General features: G+C 22.9%; 1 protein-coding gene across 1 annotated transcript in view; it reads right to left on the reverse strand.

The window, feature by feature from the left end:
• The window catches only part of LOC117177981 (DNA polymerase beta-like), a 21284-nt gene extending 5164 nt beyond the window's left edge, over positions 1-16120 (reverse strand). Inside the window, exons 1-6 of the mRNA XM_033369138.1 lie at positions 16002-16120; positions 14807-14900; positions 7322-7521; positions 6924-7084; positions 1137-1428; positions 875-1070 (exon numbers count right to left, since the gene is read on the reverse strand). Of these exons, the coding sequence (XP_033225029.1) occupies positions 875-1070; positions 1137-1428; positions 6924-7084; positions 7322-7521; positions 14807-14873 (916 nt within the window). The 5' untranslated portion in view covers positions 14874-14900; positions 16002-16120. The remainder of the gene's footprint in view (positions 1-874; positions 1071-1136; positions 1429-6923; positions 7085-7321; positions 7522-14806; positions 14901-16001) is intronic.
• Between the last annotated feature and the right edge of the window lie 271 nt (positions 16121-16391).

Below are 16391 nucleotides of genomic sequence, written 5' to 3' on the forward strand. Positions count from 1 at the left end.
AAAATTTAGAATTTGTATTTAAATTTGTCTTTTTTAATTAAAAATTCAATTATTTCGTTTAAAATTCACGTATTTTGTTTTTAAAAAAAACCTTACATTTTTGGTAGAAAATAATTGTTTTTCTTGAAAATTTAATCTCCTTGTTTAAAAATTATTGTTGAAAATTCATCTTTTCGGTTAGAAATAAATGTAATTGGTTGAAAAATAAACTATTTTGTAGAAAATTAATTTGTTTGTTATTCACATTTTTTATTTAAAAATGAAACTATATTTTCAAAAATGTATGTAATTTGTGAAAAAATAATTTTTATTTTCGTATAAAATTAATCTGTATAGTTGAAAATGAATTTTTTTGGTAAAAAATTAATTTATTTCGTTGTAAATTGACGTATCTAAAAAGAAATACTAAAAAAAAAAGATTTTTTCTTTAAAAGTGAATCTCCTTGTATAACAATTATTTTTTATTAAATGAAAATTCAAATATTTCGTTGATAATTGACATTTTTTATTTAAAAATTAAACTATTTTTAAAAAATTGATATAATTTGTTGAAAATTAATTTTTTCCTTGCAGAAAATTAATTTTTTAGTTAAAAATTTATCTTTTTGGTAAAAATTTCAATTTTTCAATCAAAGGTTAATTTTTTCAACTAAAAATTTAACCGTTCCTCAACTTTAGAGTCGAAAATGGACCTCTTGCAGTTCAAAAATGAATAATTTGTCTGAAAATTTATCTTTTTAAATTAAAAATGCATTTATTTCGTTGTAAATTAACGTATTTTGTTTAAAAAAACAACTTTTTGAAATATAAAATCACCCTTTGTTGATAAGAAATTGAATTTTTGGCTTTAAAAATTAATCTGATTGTACCTTACCTTCCGGTGTGAGGCGCTTTAAAGTATACTCATTGAGAGTGTACTTCTTATCGAGAGCATGGGCTCTCATTTCTTTGTTGAAAATATCACTTCCGGTGAAATAGAGAACGGCGCAATAATATTGATCAAAAGTTGCCAATCTTATATCCAACCTTCTGAACGGCCCTTTTTTATCACTCGGCAATCTACAAACACCCTACATTAATTATTTATTAGAGTTTAATTTCATTTAATCCGTTTTATTTAAAATTGGTTTAATTACCATAAATTTCGTCCCGCCGAGAGAAATCGTATCCGTGATTAATTTCCTTTTTTCGAGGCATTGAACAACAGATTTTAAAAATTGAGACTGCTTTTTGGAATCTTTGCCGGAAGTATAATTTGGATGAGTTATCAAAACGTCGATATCACCACTTTCTTCTTTTCCGCGCCTGTAACTTCCGCAAATTGTTATCACATATTTCTCATCAAGTTCGTTAATTGATTCCTTCAAAATTTTTTCGATTTCTTCGATTTCCTTGCGTGGTATTTTTTTCTCGAAGTCCTCGAAATACCTGTAATGTCAATTTATATTTTTCTCTCTCGTCCTTTTTAGGAAAAAATTCATCTTCACGGTTCGAGATTCATTTTTTCTTTCAAAAATTCAACTATTTGGTAAAAAAATCGGTTGAAAATTCAACTATTTTTTTAAATTCCGTTTTAATTCCATTTTTTGTTTAAAACAAATATTCGTTTTTTCGGGTGAAAAATTAATTTTTTTATCTGAAAATACTAGTTCTTTTTTTATTAAAAATTTGTCTTTTTCAGTTAAAAATTATATACATTTGTTGAAAATTCGTCCTTTTTGGTTAAAAATTCGTTTTTTTTTAAATTGAAAATTCATCATTATAGTACAAAATTCGGGACGACTGAAAAATCCCGAAAAATAAAATTTTCGACACTGTGAAATTCCTAAATTAGAAAATTCTCGATTAATCAAATTCGCGAATAATAAAATTGCCGAAAAATAAAAATACCGATTTGGAAAATTCCCAAATAATAAAATACACGAATAATAAAATTACCGAAAAAAGTACCGAATTGGAAAATTCCCGATTAATAAAATTTTCGAATTTTCAAAGAAAAAATTATTGCTTACGTTTTTACGCTTTTCTTGAAATGTGAATAATATTTATAAATAAAAAAAATACAAAAATCTTTCGCAAAAATGTAATTTTAAAATTTGAAATAAATAATTAAATATATATATTTTAAAATTTAATTTTTGCTAACGCTTTTTGTATTTTTTTTTCAAATTCTATGCACATTTTCAAAAAAAAAGCGTCAAGATGTGAGTTATTATTTTTTCTTTCAATGTAGAATTAAATTTTGGTATAGCGTTCCTTATTTTTGAGAACGTGCGCTTGAAACAAAATTCTCGTTAAATTCTCTATGTACCTTGTAAGGTTTTTCAAACAAACTAGAAATATAAATTTATATACATTAAAAAAACATGCGTTATCTAGAATTATTGTATTTAAAATTATTGCTATTTTTAATTCAAAAACTAAGCTTGGAAATTTTAAATGTTAAAAATAATTTTTGAAACTAATATCTTATTGTTGTATTTGTGTTCAATAAAATATATTCATAAAAAATTCTAATTGTTAAAATTCGGGAATTTTCCAATTTGGATATTTTACAAATCGGCAATTTTCGGTCGGGAACTTTAATATTCGGGAATTTTCCAATTCGGCAATATTATAAACTGTCGTAAATTTTATTATACGGGAATATTCCAATTCGGGAATTTTATAATTCTGATATTTTATTATTCGGGAATTTTCCGATTCAGTATTTTTATTTTTGGGAAATTTTATTATTGGCGAATTTTATTTTTCGGCAATTTTCCAATTCGTATTTTTATTTTTCGGTAATTTTATTATTCGTGTATTTTATTATTTGGGAATTTTCCGAATCGGTATTTTTATTTTTCCGCAATTTTACTATTCGTGAATTTGATTATTCGGGAATTTTCTAATTTGGGAATGTTACTGTGTCGGGAATTTTATTTTTCGGGATTTTTCAGTCGTCCCACAAAATTCAATTTTTTTTTGGACGATAATTTAAATATTGGTTAAAAATTCGTTTTTTTTTTTAAATTGAAAATTCATCATTACAGTTCAAAATTCAATTTTTTTTGGACAATTTAAATATTTGGTTAAAAATTAGTTTTTTTTTAAATTGAAAATTAATCATTATAGTTACAAATTCAATTTTTTTTGGACGATAATTTGAACATGTGGTTAAAAATTATTTTTTTTTTAAATTGAAAATTCATCATTATAGTTCAAAATTTATTTCTGTGATTAAAATTTAATAAATTCGTTAAAAATGTATATAATTTTGTTGAAAACCCATCTTTTTGTTTGCAAATTTATTTCTTTGGTTGAAAATTAAACTTTTTTTTTGAAAATTTGTTTTTGTGGTTGAAATTTTGTTTTTTATTAATAAAAATAAATCTTTTAAACTGTAAATATAAATCTTCTATTTTCAGTTCAAAATTGATCTAATTCATTTTTTTTGTCTGTTAAAAGGCTTTTTTCTCTCTTTAAACTGAAAATATAGCTATTACTTTTTTTTTTTTTTAATATTCCTTTTTTTCTGGTAAAAATTAATTTTTTTATCTGTAAATACAACTACTACAACTTTTTGGACGATAATTTAACTATTTGGTTAGAAATTAGTTTTTTTTTTAATTAAAAATTTATCATTATGGTTCAAAATTGATTTCTGTGATTACAAATTTAATAAATTCGTTAAAAATGTAAATAATTTTGTTGAAAAATCATCTTTTTGTTTGAAAATTTATTTCTTTGGTTAAAAATTAAACTATTTTTTTTTTGCAAATTTATTTTTGTTTGTTAAAGGGTATTTTTTTAAGCTGAAAATATAACTATTCCGTTTTTTATTTTAAAAAAATATTCATTGTTTTTCGGGTAAAAATTAATTTTTTCTAAACTGAAAATATAACTACTTCATTTATGGTTAAAAATTTTCATTTTTTAGTTAAAAATTATATTTTTTGTTGAAAGTTCGTCCTTTTTGGTAGAAAATTAGTATTTATAGTTGAAAATTCACCTTTTTGGTCGAAAATTCAACTATTTGGTTAAATTTTTTTTTTAATTGAAAATTCATCATTATAATTCAAAAAGATTTCTTTGATTAAAAATTTGACAACGTCGTTCAAAATTCATGTATTTTGTTTAAAAATCGTCTTTTAGTTTGAAAATTCATTTCTTTGGTTGAAAATTAAACTATTTTTTTTTTGCAAATTTGTTTTTGTAGTTGAAATTTTTTTGTTGAAAATAAATCTTTTAAACTGTAAATATAACTCTTCCATTTTCGGTTAAAAAATTTTTGTATTCGTTTTTTTGTTGTCTGTTAAAAGCTTTTTTTTTAATGAAAATATAACTATTACGTTTTTGTTTGAAAAAAATATTCGTTTTTTTTCGGGTAAAGATTAATTTTTTTAACTGAAAATATAAATCTTCCATTTTAGATTAAAAATTGATTTTTTAAATCGAAAGTTTAAGTATTTATTAACAGCTAATTTCTATGTTTACAAATTGAATTTTTTTGCTGAAAATTAATTTTTTTTTAAACTGAAAATATAAATATTCTGTTTTGGGTTAAAACAAAAATTCGTTTTTTTTCAAGTAAAAATTAATTTGTTTATCAAAAACTATAACTACTTCATTTTTGGTTGAAAATTGTTCTTTTTATTAAAAATAATATTTATGGTCAAAAATGGAACTATTTCTTTAAAAATTTATTTCTTTGATAAAAAACTTAACGATTTTGTTGAAAATTGACGTATTTCATGAATCATTTATGCTTTTGGTTGACAATTAATTTCTTTGGTTAAAATTTTTAATATTTTGTTGAGAATTCATCTTTTTTTGGCTAGAAATTAATTTTTTTACTGGAAATATGAGAATTCCATTTTTAATTCAAACGAAAATTGGTATTTTGGATTAATAATTAATTTTTTTAATTGAAAATATAACTATTACATTTTTAGTTTAAAATTTAACAATTTTCTTGAAAAGGCATCCTTTTTGGTTGCTAATTTAACTGTTTTGTTGAAACTTCGTTTTTCTAACTTAAAAATTCAACTCATTTCGCAGAAAATTAAACTTTTGTTAAAAATCATATTTTAAAATCTTTTTTGGATGAAAAATGCAAATTGTTTTATTGAAAAATTTCAACAATTTCCCAAAAAATTAACTTATTGCTTAAAATTCGTATTTTTGTGTTAAAAAGTCAATTGAAATATTTCAGTATAAATATTCAACTCTTTTTTTTTTTAATTTTGTCTTGTTGATTTAAAAAATCATCTGTTTTACTGAATTTTTCATTTTTATTGGACAAAAATGAAACTGTTTAGTTAAATATTTTAAAATCCTGTTCAAAAGTCACACTTTTTGGTTACAAATTTGACTAACAGAAAATTAACTTAAAGTTTAAATTCGACTGTTTTATCTGAAATTACATCTTTCTCAAATGAAAATGTAACTATTTGATTCAAAATCTAAGTATTTGGTTAAAAAATCGTATTCTTTGGTTGGAAATTCTACTGTTTTGTTGAAAATTTAACTAATTCGGAGAAAATTTATTTTTTGGTTTCAATTTAATATTTTGTTGTTGAAAAGAGATCTGAAATATTTTATGAATAAAAATCAAATTAGGTTTTTTTAAATAAAAATTTATCTGCCTTAAGAGAAATTTCTTCATTCTTAAATAAAAATCCAAGTGTTTGGTTAAAAATCTATTAATGTTATTAAAAACTCACACTTTTTGGCACAAAATTTGACTGTTTTTTGAAAATTCAACTATCTCGTGGAACATTTACTTCTTGTTTAAAATTTATATATTAACTAAAATCTTTTCTGGATGATGGTTCAACTTAAAAAAAAGTTGTTATTTTTTATTAAAAATTTATCTGTTTCAGTACAATTTTCATATTTCTTGGATAAAAATGAAACCATATGGTAGATAATTGAACTATTTTGTTAAAAACTCATCCTTTTTGTTTGAAAAAAGTTGTCTTTTTGGATTCAAAAATAAATTTTTTTCGTAGAAACTTCTATTTTTGGATGAAAATTCAACTATTTTTTTAGAATTTGTTTCTAAATAAAAATTCATCTGTTTTAAGGGATATTTCATCTTTTTTTTGGTACAAAATGAAACTATTTGGTCGAAAATTCCACTATTTTGTTAAAAATTCATCCTTTAAAAAAAAGTTGTCTTTTTGGATTGAAAATTGAATTTTTTTCTTAGAAACTTATTCTTTGTTAAATAATTCATATATAATCTTCAAAAGTCAATTGAATTTTTTTTGGATGAAAATAAAACTATTTTTTTTTTTAATTCATCCGGTTTAGTAGAAATTAGTTTTTTCTTAATTTATATTTTTAGTTGAAGTCATTATTTAGTTGAAAATTCAACTAATTGGTTAAAAGATAAAATACATTGTTAAAAAAATTTTTATTAAAGGCTAGGAAAAATTGAAAATTTAATCGTTTAGTGGAAGTCTTATTTTTTGCTTAAAACTAATTTTCAACTCAAAATATAACTTCCATTTTCTAAATATTGAACTTTTTAGTCAAAAATTCTCCTGTTTTTGTGAAAAATATAATTTTCATAGTTTAAAATTTAATTTTTGTTGAATAAAAATGCATCGGTATCGTCGAAAATTAATTTTTTGCTAAAAAGTCATATTTTATAGAGGAAATTCCTCTTTTGGCTTGATGGTTCAACAAATTAGATAAACTTTCATTTTTTTCTTGAGTCAAAAATCTTCATTTGTTGAAAATTCCTCTTTTTGTTTTTAAGTTGAAAATTCAACTCTGATCTTAAAAATTTAATTATTTTGTTGAAAAGCCATATTTTATAGTAGAAAAAATTATTTTTTGTTTAAAATTAATTAATAAATTTGAAAATTCGTATCTGAAATACTAAAAATAACTAGGTATTGAATTAAAATTTAATTAAATTTGTTCCTTACTTCAAACCAAGCTTCTGATGATGTGTCAGTTTGTCTGGATGTTTCCGTAAATCATCCAAAGTTTTTATTCCAGAATCGAAGAGTTCTTTGGCTTTTGATGGACCAATTCCGGAAATTCTTGCGAGTTGAGAAATAACAACGTTTCCTTCATCCTTTTTAATCTAAAAACACAAAATTTTATGTGAAAAAAAAAATGAACGCCTTTTCACTCCGCTGGGATTCGAACCCAACACCTGGGCTCGAATCCCAGCGGAGTTGAAAAGCATTCATATTTTAAGAGAAAATTTTATTAAATGTTTTATTTTATCTATTATATTTATATTTATTTAAATAAATTCAATTAAAATTACGAAACTATTTTCTTTTTTTTTGACTGAAAAAGAGGTAAAAGAACATACTTCCTCGAGTTTCTGCAATTTCCCAGTTTTTAAAAACTCATCCAATTTTTTAGCAATTTTCTCACCAATTCCTGGGAGTTTTTTTGCCTCAGCTCCACTTTTTACTCGTTCAGGTAATTTGCTGAGAGTGCTGGCTGCTTTTCGATAAGCATTATATTTATAAATATTTTTGCTTACGTTTCGTTCGTAATCCGCAAGTTCTACAAGTAGAGAATGGAATATTTATACCTATTATTTTATTAATTTATTATTCATATTACCAAATATATTGCGTTTTCAATAAAATATATAATTTTTGAATTAAACAGTTGTTTTTTCAAATAAAAATGATAAATTTCTACCGAAAAAGACTGAATTTTTAAACAAATAGGTGAATTTCCAACTAAAAAAAGATTAATTTGTCGCCAAAAATAGGAATAGTTAGATTTTCATTCGTGTGAAATTAAATTTTAATCAAATTGATGAAAAAAAAATTGATTTTCAACAAAGTGGTTTAATTTTCAATTAAGTAGTTGAAATTTAACAAAAAAATATTATTTCTCAACGAACAATTTCAAGTTGATATTGCAAACAAAAAAGATTGAAATTTTGAATTAAAAAGTGAAACTAACAGAAAAAATTAATTTGCTTTGAAATAGTTAAGTACTCAACTATTTTTTGAAAACAATCAGATAAATTTTTAAACAAAAATCACGATTTTTAAAAAATATAGTCAAATTTTCAAATAAAATGAAGAATCTTCATGAAGATTAATGAAGATTAATTTTCTGCTATAAAAGGCGAAACTTCAATAAATTACGTGAATTTTTAACCAAATAGTTGAAATTAATTTTTAACCGTATAAAATTAATTTTTAACGAAAAACGTAATAAGTTAATATTTCACCCGGAAAATATTTTTATTTAAAATTTTTAAAAAGTTGAATTTTCAACCAAGAAGTTTTATTTTTTACTATAAAATACGAAACTTTAACAAAATACGTGAATTTTGAACCAAGTAGTAAAATTTCAAACTAAAAAATATCAATTTTCAAAAAAAAAAAAAAATAAAGGAAAATAGTTCAATTTTTTCATGCGAAATTAAATTTAAATCAAACCGATGATTCAACAAAAATTGGATTTTTAACGAAATAGTTTAACTTTCAACTTATTTCTTATATTTTTCACAAAAAATATGATTTCTCGACGAAAAATGTCCAGTTCTTATTTCAATCAAAAAAGATTAAAATTTCAAATTAAAAACATTTAAAATAACAAAAAAATAAGTTTACTGCAAAATATTTGAATCCTCAATTATTTGTTGACACCATTGAGATGAATTTTTAAACCAAAATCCTGAATTAAAAAAAATAGAATTAATTGTCAAAGAAAAATATAATAGTTGATATTTCCCCCAGAAAAAATATTTTAATTTTTCATAAAAAAAGTTGAATTTTCAACAAGAAGATTAATTTTATTATATAAAAGGCGTTAAAAAATTAATTTAACCCAACAAAAAAAGAAATTTTCAACAATGTAGTCCATTTTTGAACTAAACTGAAGAATCTTCAAAATGAAAAAAAAACTTTTTTAGAAAATTGTTTGAATTTTCAAAAAAAGTATGAATACTCAATAAAAAATGTATTAGTTGATATGTCAACCAACAAAGATTTTACTTTTCAATAAAAAAAAAGTTGAATTTTCAATCAGGAAAAATAATTTTTTACTATAAAAGGCGAAACTAAAAAAAATACGTGAATTTTTATAAAATAGTTGAATTCGCAAATAAAAAAGAACAATTAAAAAAAAAAATGTTTGATTAGTTGAATTTGTAACAAAAAATATGATTTCTCAACGAAAACTGTAAAATTAATATTTCAACCAAAAAAGATTTTAATTTTTAATTAAAAACAGTTGAACTCACATAAAAAATATTTTTAAAAAAGTTGAAGCCTCACCTAATTGTCGAAAACAATAAGATGAATTTTCCAACCAAAATCAAGAATTTTCACCAAAAGAGTTAAATTTTAAACCACGAAAGATTTTTCGATTATTATAAAAAAAGTTGAATTTTTAACAGAGATTATTAATTTTCTACGATAGAAGAATCTTCAACAAAATACGTGAATTTCAAACCAAATAGTTGAAATTTTAACTGAAAAGGATTATTTTTCAACTAAAAATTGAATACTTAAATTTTTAGTTGAAAAATCAATTTTTACAACAAAAAAACAAATTTTCAACAATATGGTCCACTTTCCAATTAAAATGAGAAATTCTCAAACTAAACAAATTTTTAATTTTTAATATAAAAAAGTTGAATTTTCAACCAAGAAGATTAATTTTATACTAGAAAAGACAAATCTTCAACAAATTACGTGGATGTTGAATTAAATAGTTCATCAAAATTCAACTAAAAAGTATCAATTTTGAATTAAAAATGGAATACTTTAATTTTTGGTTGAAAAATTAAACAAAAAACGAATTTTCCGAAATATATTCTAATTTTCACCTCAAAGAATCTTTAAAAAAAATTTTCTTTAAATTGTTAAATTTTTTACAATGCAGAATAATTTTTAACCGAGAGATATGACTTTTCAAAGAAAAATGTAATAGTTGATATTTCGCCCAAAAGAAGGTTTTTATTTTAAATAAAAAAAGTTGAACTTTCAAACAAGAAGATTAATATTATACTATTAAAAGCGAATCTTAAAAAAATACGTGAATTTTGAAATAAAAAGTTCATCAAATTTAAACTAAAAAGTATCATTTTTCAGCTCAAAGTGGAATACTTAAACTTTGATTAAAAAATTAATTTTAACCAACGAAAAACGAATTTTTAACAATATAGTTAAATCTTCTACTAAAATGAAGAATCTTGAAACAAAAAAAAGAATTTTTAAGAAATTTTTTGAATTTTCTACAAAGGAAATTAGTTCGTAACTGAATGAAATGAATTCGGTTTAATTTTCAACCAAGAAGATTATTTTTCTTCTATAATAGGCAATACTTCAACAAAATACGTGAATTTTTAACCAAAAAATTGAAATTTCAAGCAAAAAAAGACTTATGAGGACATTTTTTTCACCGGGAAAAATATATTTTTTTTTTATTTAAAAAAATTTGAATTTTTAACCAAGCAGATTAATTATCTACTACAAAAAGGCGAATCTTGAACAAAATACGTGAATTTTCAACTAAAAAGGATTATTTTTCAAGTCAAAATGGAATAATTAAAATTCTAATTAAAAAATTAATTAAAAAAAAAACGAATTTTCAAGAATATAGTCCAATTTTCAAAATAAAATGAAGAAGCTTTAACCAAAAAAGGCTTTTTAAGAAAATTCGTTCAATTTTCTACAAACGAAATTAATTTTAAACCAAAATAAATAAATTCGGGATAAAAACATTTTAAGTTTGAATAAAAAAAGTTGAATTTGCCACCAAAGATTCATTTTATACTATAAAAAGTGAATGTTCAACAAAATACGTAAATTTTTAATTAAATAGTTCAAATTTCAACTAAAAAGGATCAATTTTCAACTCTAAATTATATACTTAAATTTTTTAGTTACAAAACCAATTTTAACCAACAAAAAACGAATTTTCGATTATATATTCCAATTTTCAACCAAAACGAAGAACCTTCAACCAAGAAAATAACTTGTAAAAAAACTGTGGCATTTCTACAATGCAGATTAATTTTTAAACAAGAGATATGAATTTTCAACATAAAAACGTGAATTTTAAATCAAATACTTAAAATTTCAACTAAAAATAATCAATTTATAATTCAAAATGAAATACTTACATTTCTGTTAAAAAATTAATTTTACCAAAAAAAACGAATTTTCAAGAATATAGACCAACTTTTGAATAAAATTAAGAATCTTCAACAGAAAAAAAAACAAAACTTTTTAAGACAATTTGTTTGATTTTTCTGCAAATTTCTGAAAAGGAGTTCGAAATGTCAAATAAAAAGGATTACTTTTTAACTCAGAATGTATTAATTAAGTTTCTAGTTAAAAAACTAATTTTACCCAAAAAAAAAATTAATTTTCAATAACGTAATCCAATTTTCAACTGAACTGAAGAATCTTAAAAAAAAAAAACTTTTTAAGAAAATTGGTTAAATTTTAACTGGGAATGGAATATTTATATTTTTAGTTAAAAAGTGTATTTGAAACAACAAAAAATGAACTTTTAACAATGTAATCCAATTTTCAACTAAAATGAAGAATCTTCAAATAAAAAAATAGAAAAACTTTTTAAGAAAATTGGTTGAATTTTCAAAAAAAGTAATTATTTTTCTACTATAAAAAGCGAATCTTCAACAAAATACGTGAACTTACAACAAAAAATTAAAATCTCAACTAAAAAGAATTAATTTTTATCTCAAAATGAATAATGTTCAATAAAAAAAAGATTTTTTTTTAGAAAATTTGTGAAATTTTGTACAAAGGAAATTAATTTTTAACCGAATAAAATGAATTTGCAATGAAAAATGTATTAGTTGATATATTTCCTTTAGAAAAAGCATTTAAATTTTCAATAAAAAAAAGTTGAATTTTCAACCAATTAGATTAATTTTCTGCTATAAAAGGAAAAATTCAACAAAATACGTGAATTTTATAACAAAAAATTAAAAATTAAAATAAAAAGAATCAAATTTCCCACTCAAAATAGAATACTTAAATTTTTAGTTAAAAAAATAATTTTACCTGACAAAAAATAATTTTCAGCAATATAGTCCAATTTTAAACTGAACAAAAAAAAACATTTCAAGAAAATTGGTTGAATTTTATAAAAAGGAAATTAATTTTCAACCAAAGAATATAAATTCGCAATGAAAAGTGTAATAGTTGATATTTTCCACAGAAAAAGAGTTCAATTTTAAATTTAGAAAAGTTGAATTTGCCATCAAAAAGATTAATTTTATACTATAAAAAGCGAATCTTCAACAAAATACGTGAATTTTTGATTAAATAGTTCAAATATCAATTAAAAAGGATCAATTTTCAACTCAAAATGGAATACTTAAACTTTTGGTTCAAAAATTAATTTTAACCAACAAAAAACGAATTTTATTCAACTTAAACGAAGAATCTTCAACCAAAATATAACTTCTTTTTTCAAAAATTCTTAAATTTTCTACACTGTAGATAAATTTTCAATAAAATAGATAAATTTTGAACTAAATAGTTGTTTTTTCAAATAAAAATATTAAATTTCTACCGAAAAAGACGAATTTTCAACGAGTTGCGTGAATTTTTAAACAAATAGGTTACTTTCCAACAAAAAACTAATTTTCAAGAATATGGTCAAATTTTCAAATAAAATAAAGAATCTTCGACCAAAAAACACTTTTCAAGAAAATTTCATGAATATTTTACAAAGAAAATTAATTATTAAACGAAAGAGATGAAATCTCAATGAAAAATATAACATTTGATAATTCCTTCAGAAAAAAAAATTTAATTTTCAATAAGAAAGGTTGAATTTTGAACCAAGAAAATTTATTTTTTTACCATAAAAAGCAAAACTTTAAGAGAATGCGTGAATTTTTAACCAAATAGTTAGAATTTCAACTAAAAATGGAATACTTTAATTTTTAGTGTAAAAAAAATCATTATAACCGAAAAAAACGAATTTTCAATCATATATTCCAATTTTTAACGGAAATGTAGATATTTCACCAAAAAAAAAAAGATTTTAATTTTCAATAAAAAATAGTTTATTTTTCAATCAAGAAGAATAATTTTTTACTATAAAAGTCGAATCTTGTTGAACAAAATACGTCAATTTTAAAGAAAATAATTGAAATTTCAACTGAAAGGATAAATTTTCAATTCGAAATGGCATAATTAATTTTATAGTTAAAAAATTTCTTTTACCTAACAAAAAAACAACTTATTTTCAAAAATATAGTCCAATTTTGAAATAAAATGTAGAATCTTCAACTAAAAAAAAAAATGACTTAAAAAAAACTTGAATTTTCTACAATGTAGATTAATTTTTAACCAAGAGATATAAATTTTCAACAAAAAATGTAATAGTTGATATTTCAGCGAAAGAAGATTTAAATTTTAAATAAAAAACGCTGAATTTTCAACCAAAAAAATTAATTTTCTTCTACAAAAGGCGAAACCTTCACAAAAAACGTGAATTTTAAATCAAATACTTAAGATTTCAACTAAAAATAATAAATTTTTGATTCAAAATGAAATACTTACATTTCTGTTAAAAAAACACGAATTTTCAAGAATCTAGTCCAACTTTGAACTAAAATGAAGATTCTTCAACTCATAAAAGAATTTTAAAGAAAAATGTTGACTCTTCTACAATGTATATTAATTTTTAACCAAGTAATGATAATTTTAACGGAAAAGGATTATTTTTTTAATCGAAATTAAATACTTAAATTTTTAGTTAAAACATTAATTTTAACCAAAAAAAAAGGAATTTTTAAAAATATTGTCAAATTTTCAACTAAAATGAAGAATATTTAACCAAAAAAAGACTTTTCAAGAAAATTCGTTCAATTTTCTATCAAGGAAATTAATTTTAAACCAAATGAAATAAATTGGTAATTAAAAATATAATAGTTGATATTTCCTCCAGAAAAACATTTTAATTTTCAATTTAAAAAGTTGAATTTTCAACCAATTAGATTAATTTTATACTTTAAAAAGCGAATCTTCAACAGAATACGTGAATTTTTAATTAAAGAGTTTAAATTTCAACTAAAAATAATCAATTTTTAATTCTATATTAAATATTTACGTTTATTTATTTCAAATTTAAATTCAAAATGGTTTACTTGAATTTTTAGTTAAAAAATTAATTTGAACAAAAGAATAATAATTTTCAAGAATATCGTCCAATTTTTAACTAAAATGAAGAATCTAAAAAAAAATGTAATCAAAATTTTTGAATTTTCTACAAAGTAGATTAATTTTTAAACGAATTATTTAGATCAATTCTCAACGCAAAATGTAATAGTCAATGTTTTACCCAAAAAAATATTTTAATTTTCAATCACAAAAATTTGAATACAACTAAAAAAGTTTCAACTAAAGAAATAAATTTTCGTCAAAAAAATATGTTTTTTCAACAAAAAACCTAAATATATTCAACCAAAAAAGATGTTCATTTTAGAACAAAAACAACTGAAGTCACACAAAAAAATTACCACAAAATAGTTGAATCCTCAATTATTTGTTGAAAATATTAAAAACAAGCTCATCCAAATTGTCGAATTTTCAAGCAAAAAGATTAATTGTTTACTATTGAAATACATAAATCTCAAAGAACCAAAAAGGAAACTCTTATTTTTTACAATATTATAAATTTTCAAAGTTATTATTTAAAAAATCATGAATTTAGAAACGATTATATTATTATAATGCTTCAAATCCTTTAAACTGCGCGCTTATTTTGAGGTTAGGTCGCGACTATAGAAATTTGAAGGGTGAAATAAATAAGAAAAGAAAGATGGCATTCTTACCTGTTAAAAACTCGCAAAGATCGTGATTTGGATTTTCAGAATCACCTGTCCCCTTTCTTTTACTCATTGTTATTCTCAAAGAAAATACGGAATTCTAGAACATAGGATTCAGGATCAAAACACGTAAACATGCAAACTGCGTTTCAAACTTTCCACCAGTGATCCCAGACAAAGACTTTTTCTGAGTGTAGGGTTGTAAAATTTCATGAAACTTTCAAGGTCTCGTGAAACATTGCAATGTTTCAAAGACAGTGGCGGGAAAATTCAAACCGCATATAATAAGAAGTGAAAATCAACTCACATTTTCTCAAGTAATCGTTGAGTAAATAATTAATTGACTAATGCAATATGTTTTGATAATTTTCCCTTAAATTAAATACTGAAAATTTATCAACAAAACTGAGTTTTATAGCAAATACAGTTACATGGTTAAGAATTTTAAAAACCCAATTTTCCTAGATTAAGTTAATAAATATATTTATTAGTTATATTTAATAGACTAAGTCATTTTGAAGTATGCAGAGCAACAATTTTTAATATTTTCACCAATATCACAATTTTACTGCGGGAACACAGAGAAACATTGAGAAATACTAAATAAAATTTTTTAATAAGTTTAAACTTGCGGCGAAGTGGCATACGATAAGAGTAACAAGTACCTAACCTTATCTGATTTACGCGCATGCGCATATGGAAGTTCTCTCCTTTCCCCGCAATGTTTCATGAAACGATGAAACTTTGACTGTGAAACATTTGAAAGTTTCAATGTTAAAATGAAACGTTTCATTGCTACAACCCTATCTGAGTTACTTGCACCGGAAGTCACGTGACTCTTAATAACCTTGAAACCACAAAAAAAAATGACGTTAAAAAAGCCGAGACCGGGATACTGGTAGGGTTCTGAGCCAGTTATATTACTTTGAGAACGGTAACGTGAATGAGAATATTACCGAGAAATAAATTCTCTGAGAATTTATGAGACTGTTACCCCCCCCCCCCCGCACACACATATATTGACAAAGGTGATTCAGGGTAATGCTGGTTAAAAGAGACTCAAAATTATGAATGCATTATTTATTAGTAACATTATGGAGCATACTATAGTAGAATGAGTATAATGAAGGAAATAGAGATCGAGAGTGGAGATTTTTAAGGGACTGAGAGAGAGAAAAAAAGGAGAGAGAGAGTCTTGTACCTTGATCGCTGAGACTCGAAATTCCTGGTATAATAACTTCCTCTTAGATTGGAAATCAAAGAGAGTAGGTATCGCTGAACTGGAAGTAGTTTCCCACAGAAAGGATCAAGAAACTGGTGCAGACTTGAAGAAAGAGAGGGGGGGGGGGGGCGTACTGATTTGTCAATCTCGAACTTGCGGCGGACTGCAGAATAAAATATGGACTTGAGCGTCGACTTGCAGCAATGACCTCGAACTTGAATCAGAGTAAAGACGGCGGCGGATTCCAGACTGCAACATGCAGCGGAATTCAGGATTTGCGGCGGACTGCGACTATGACCTCGGACTGAGACTGCGGCGGACTGCACTCGATGTGTAAGAGGTCCACCCTTTTATATGAAGGTGGATGAA

The sequence above is a fragment of the Belonocnema kinseyi genome, chromosome 8 (genome assembly GCF_010883055.1).
Source record: "Belonocnema kinseyi isolate 2016_QV_RU_SX_M_011 chromosome 8, B_treatae_v1, whole genome shotgun sequence".
NCBI classification, from domain to species: domain Eukaryota; kingdom Metazoa; phylum Arthropoda; class Insecta; order Hymenoptera; family Cynipidae; genus Belonocnema; species Belonocnema kinseyi.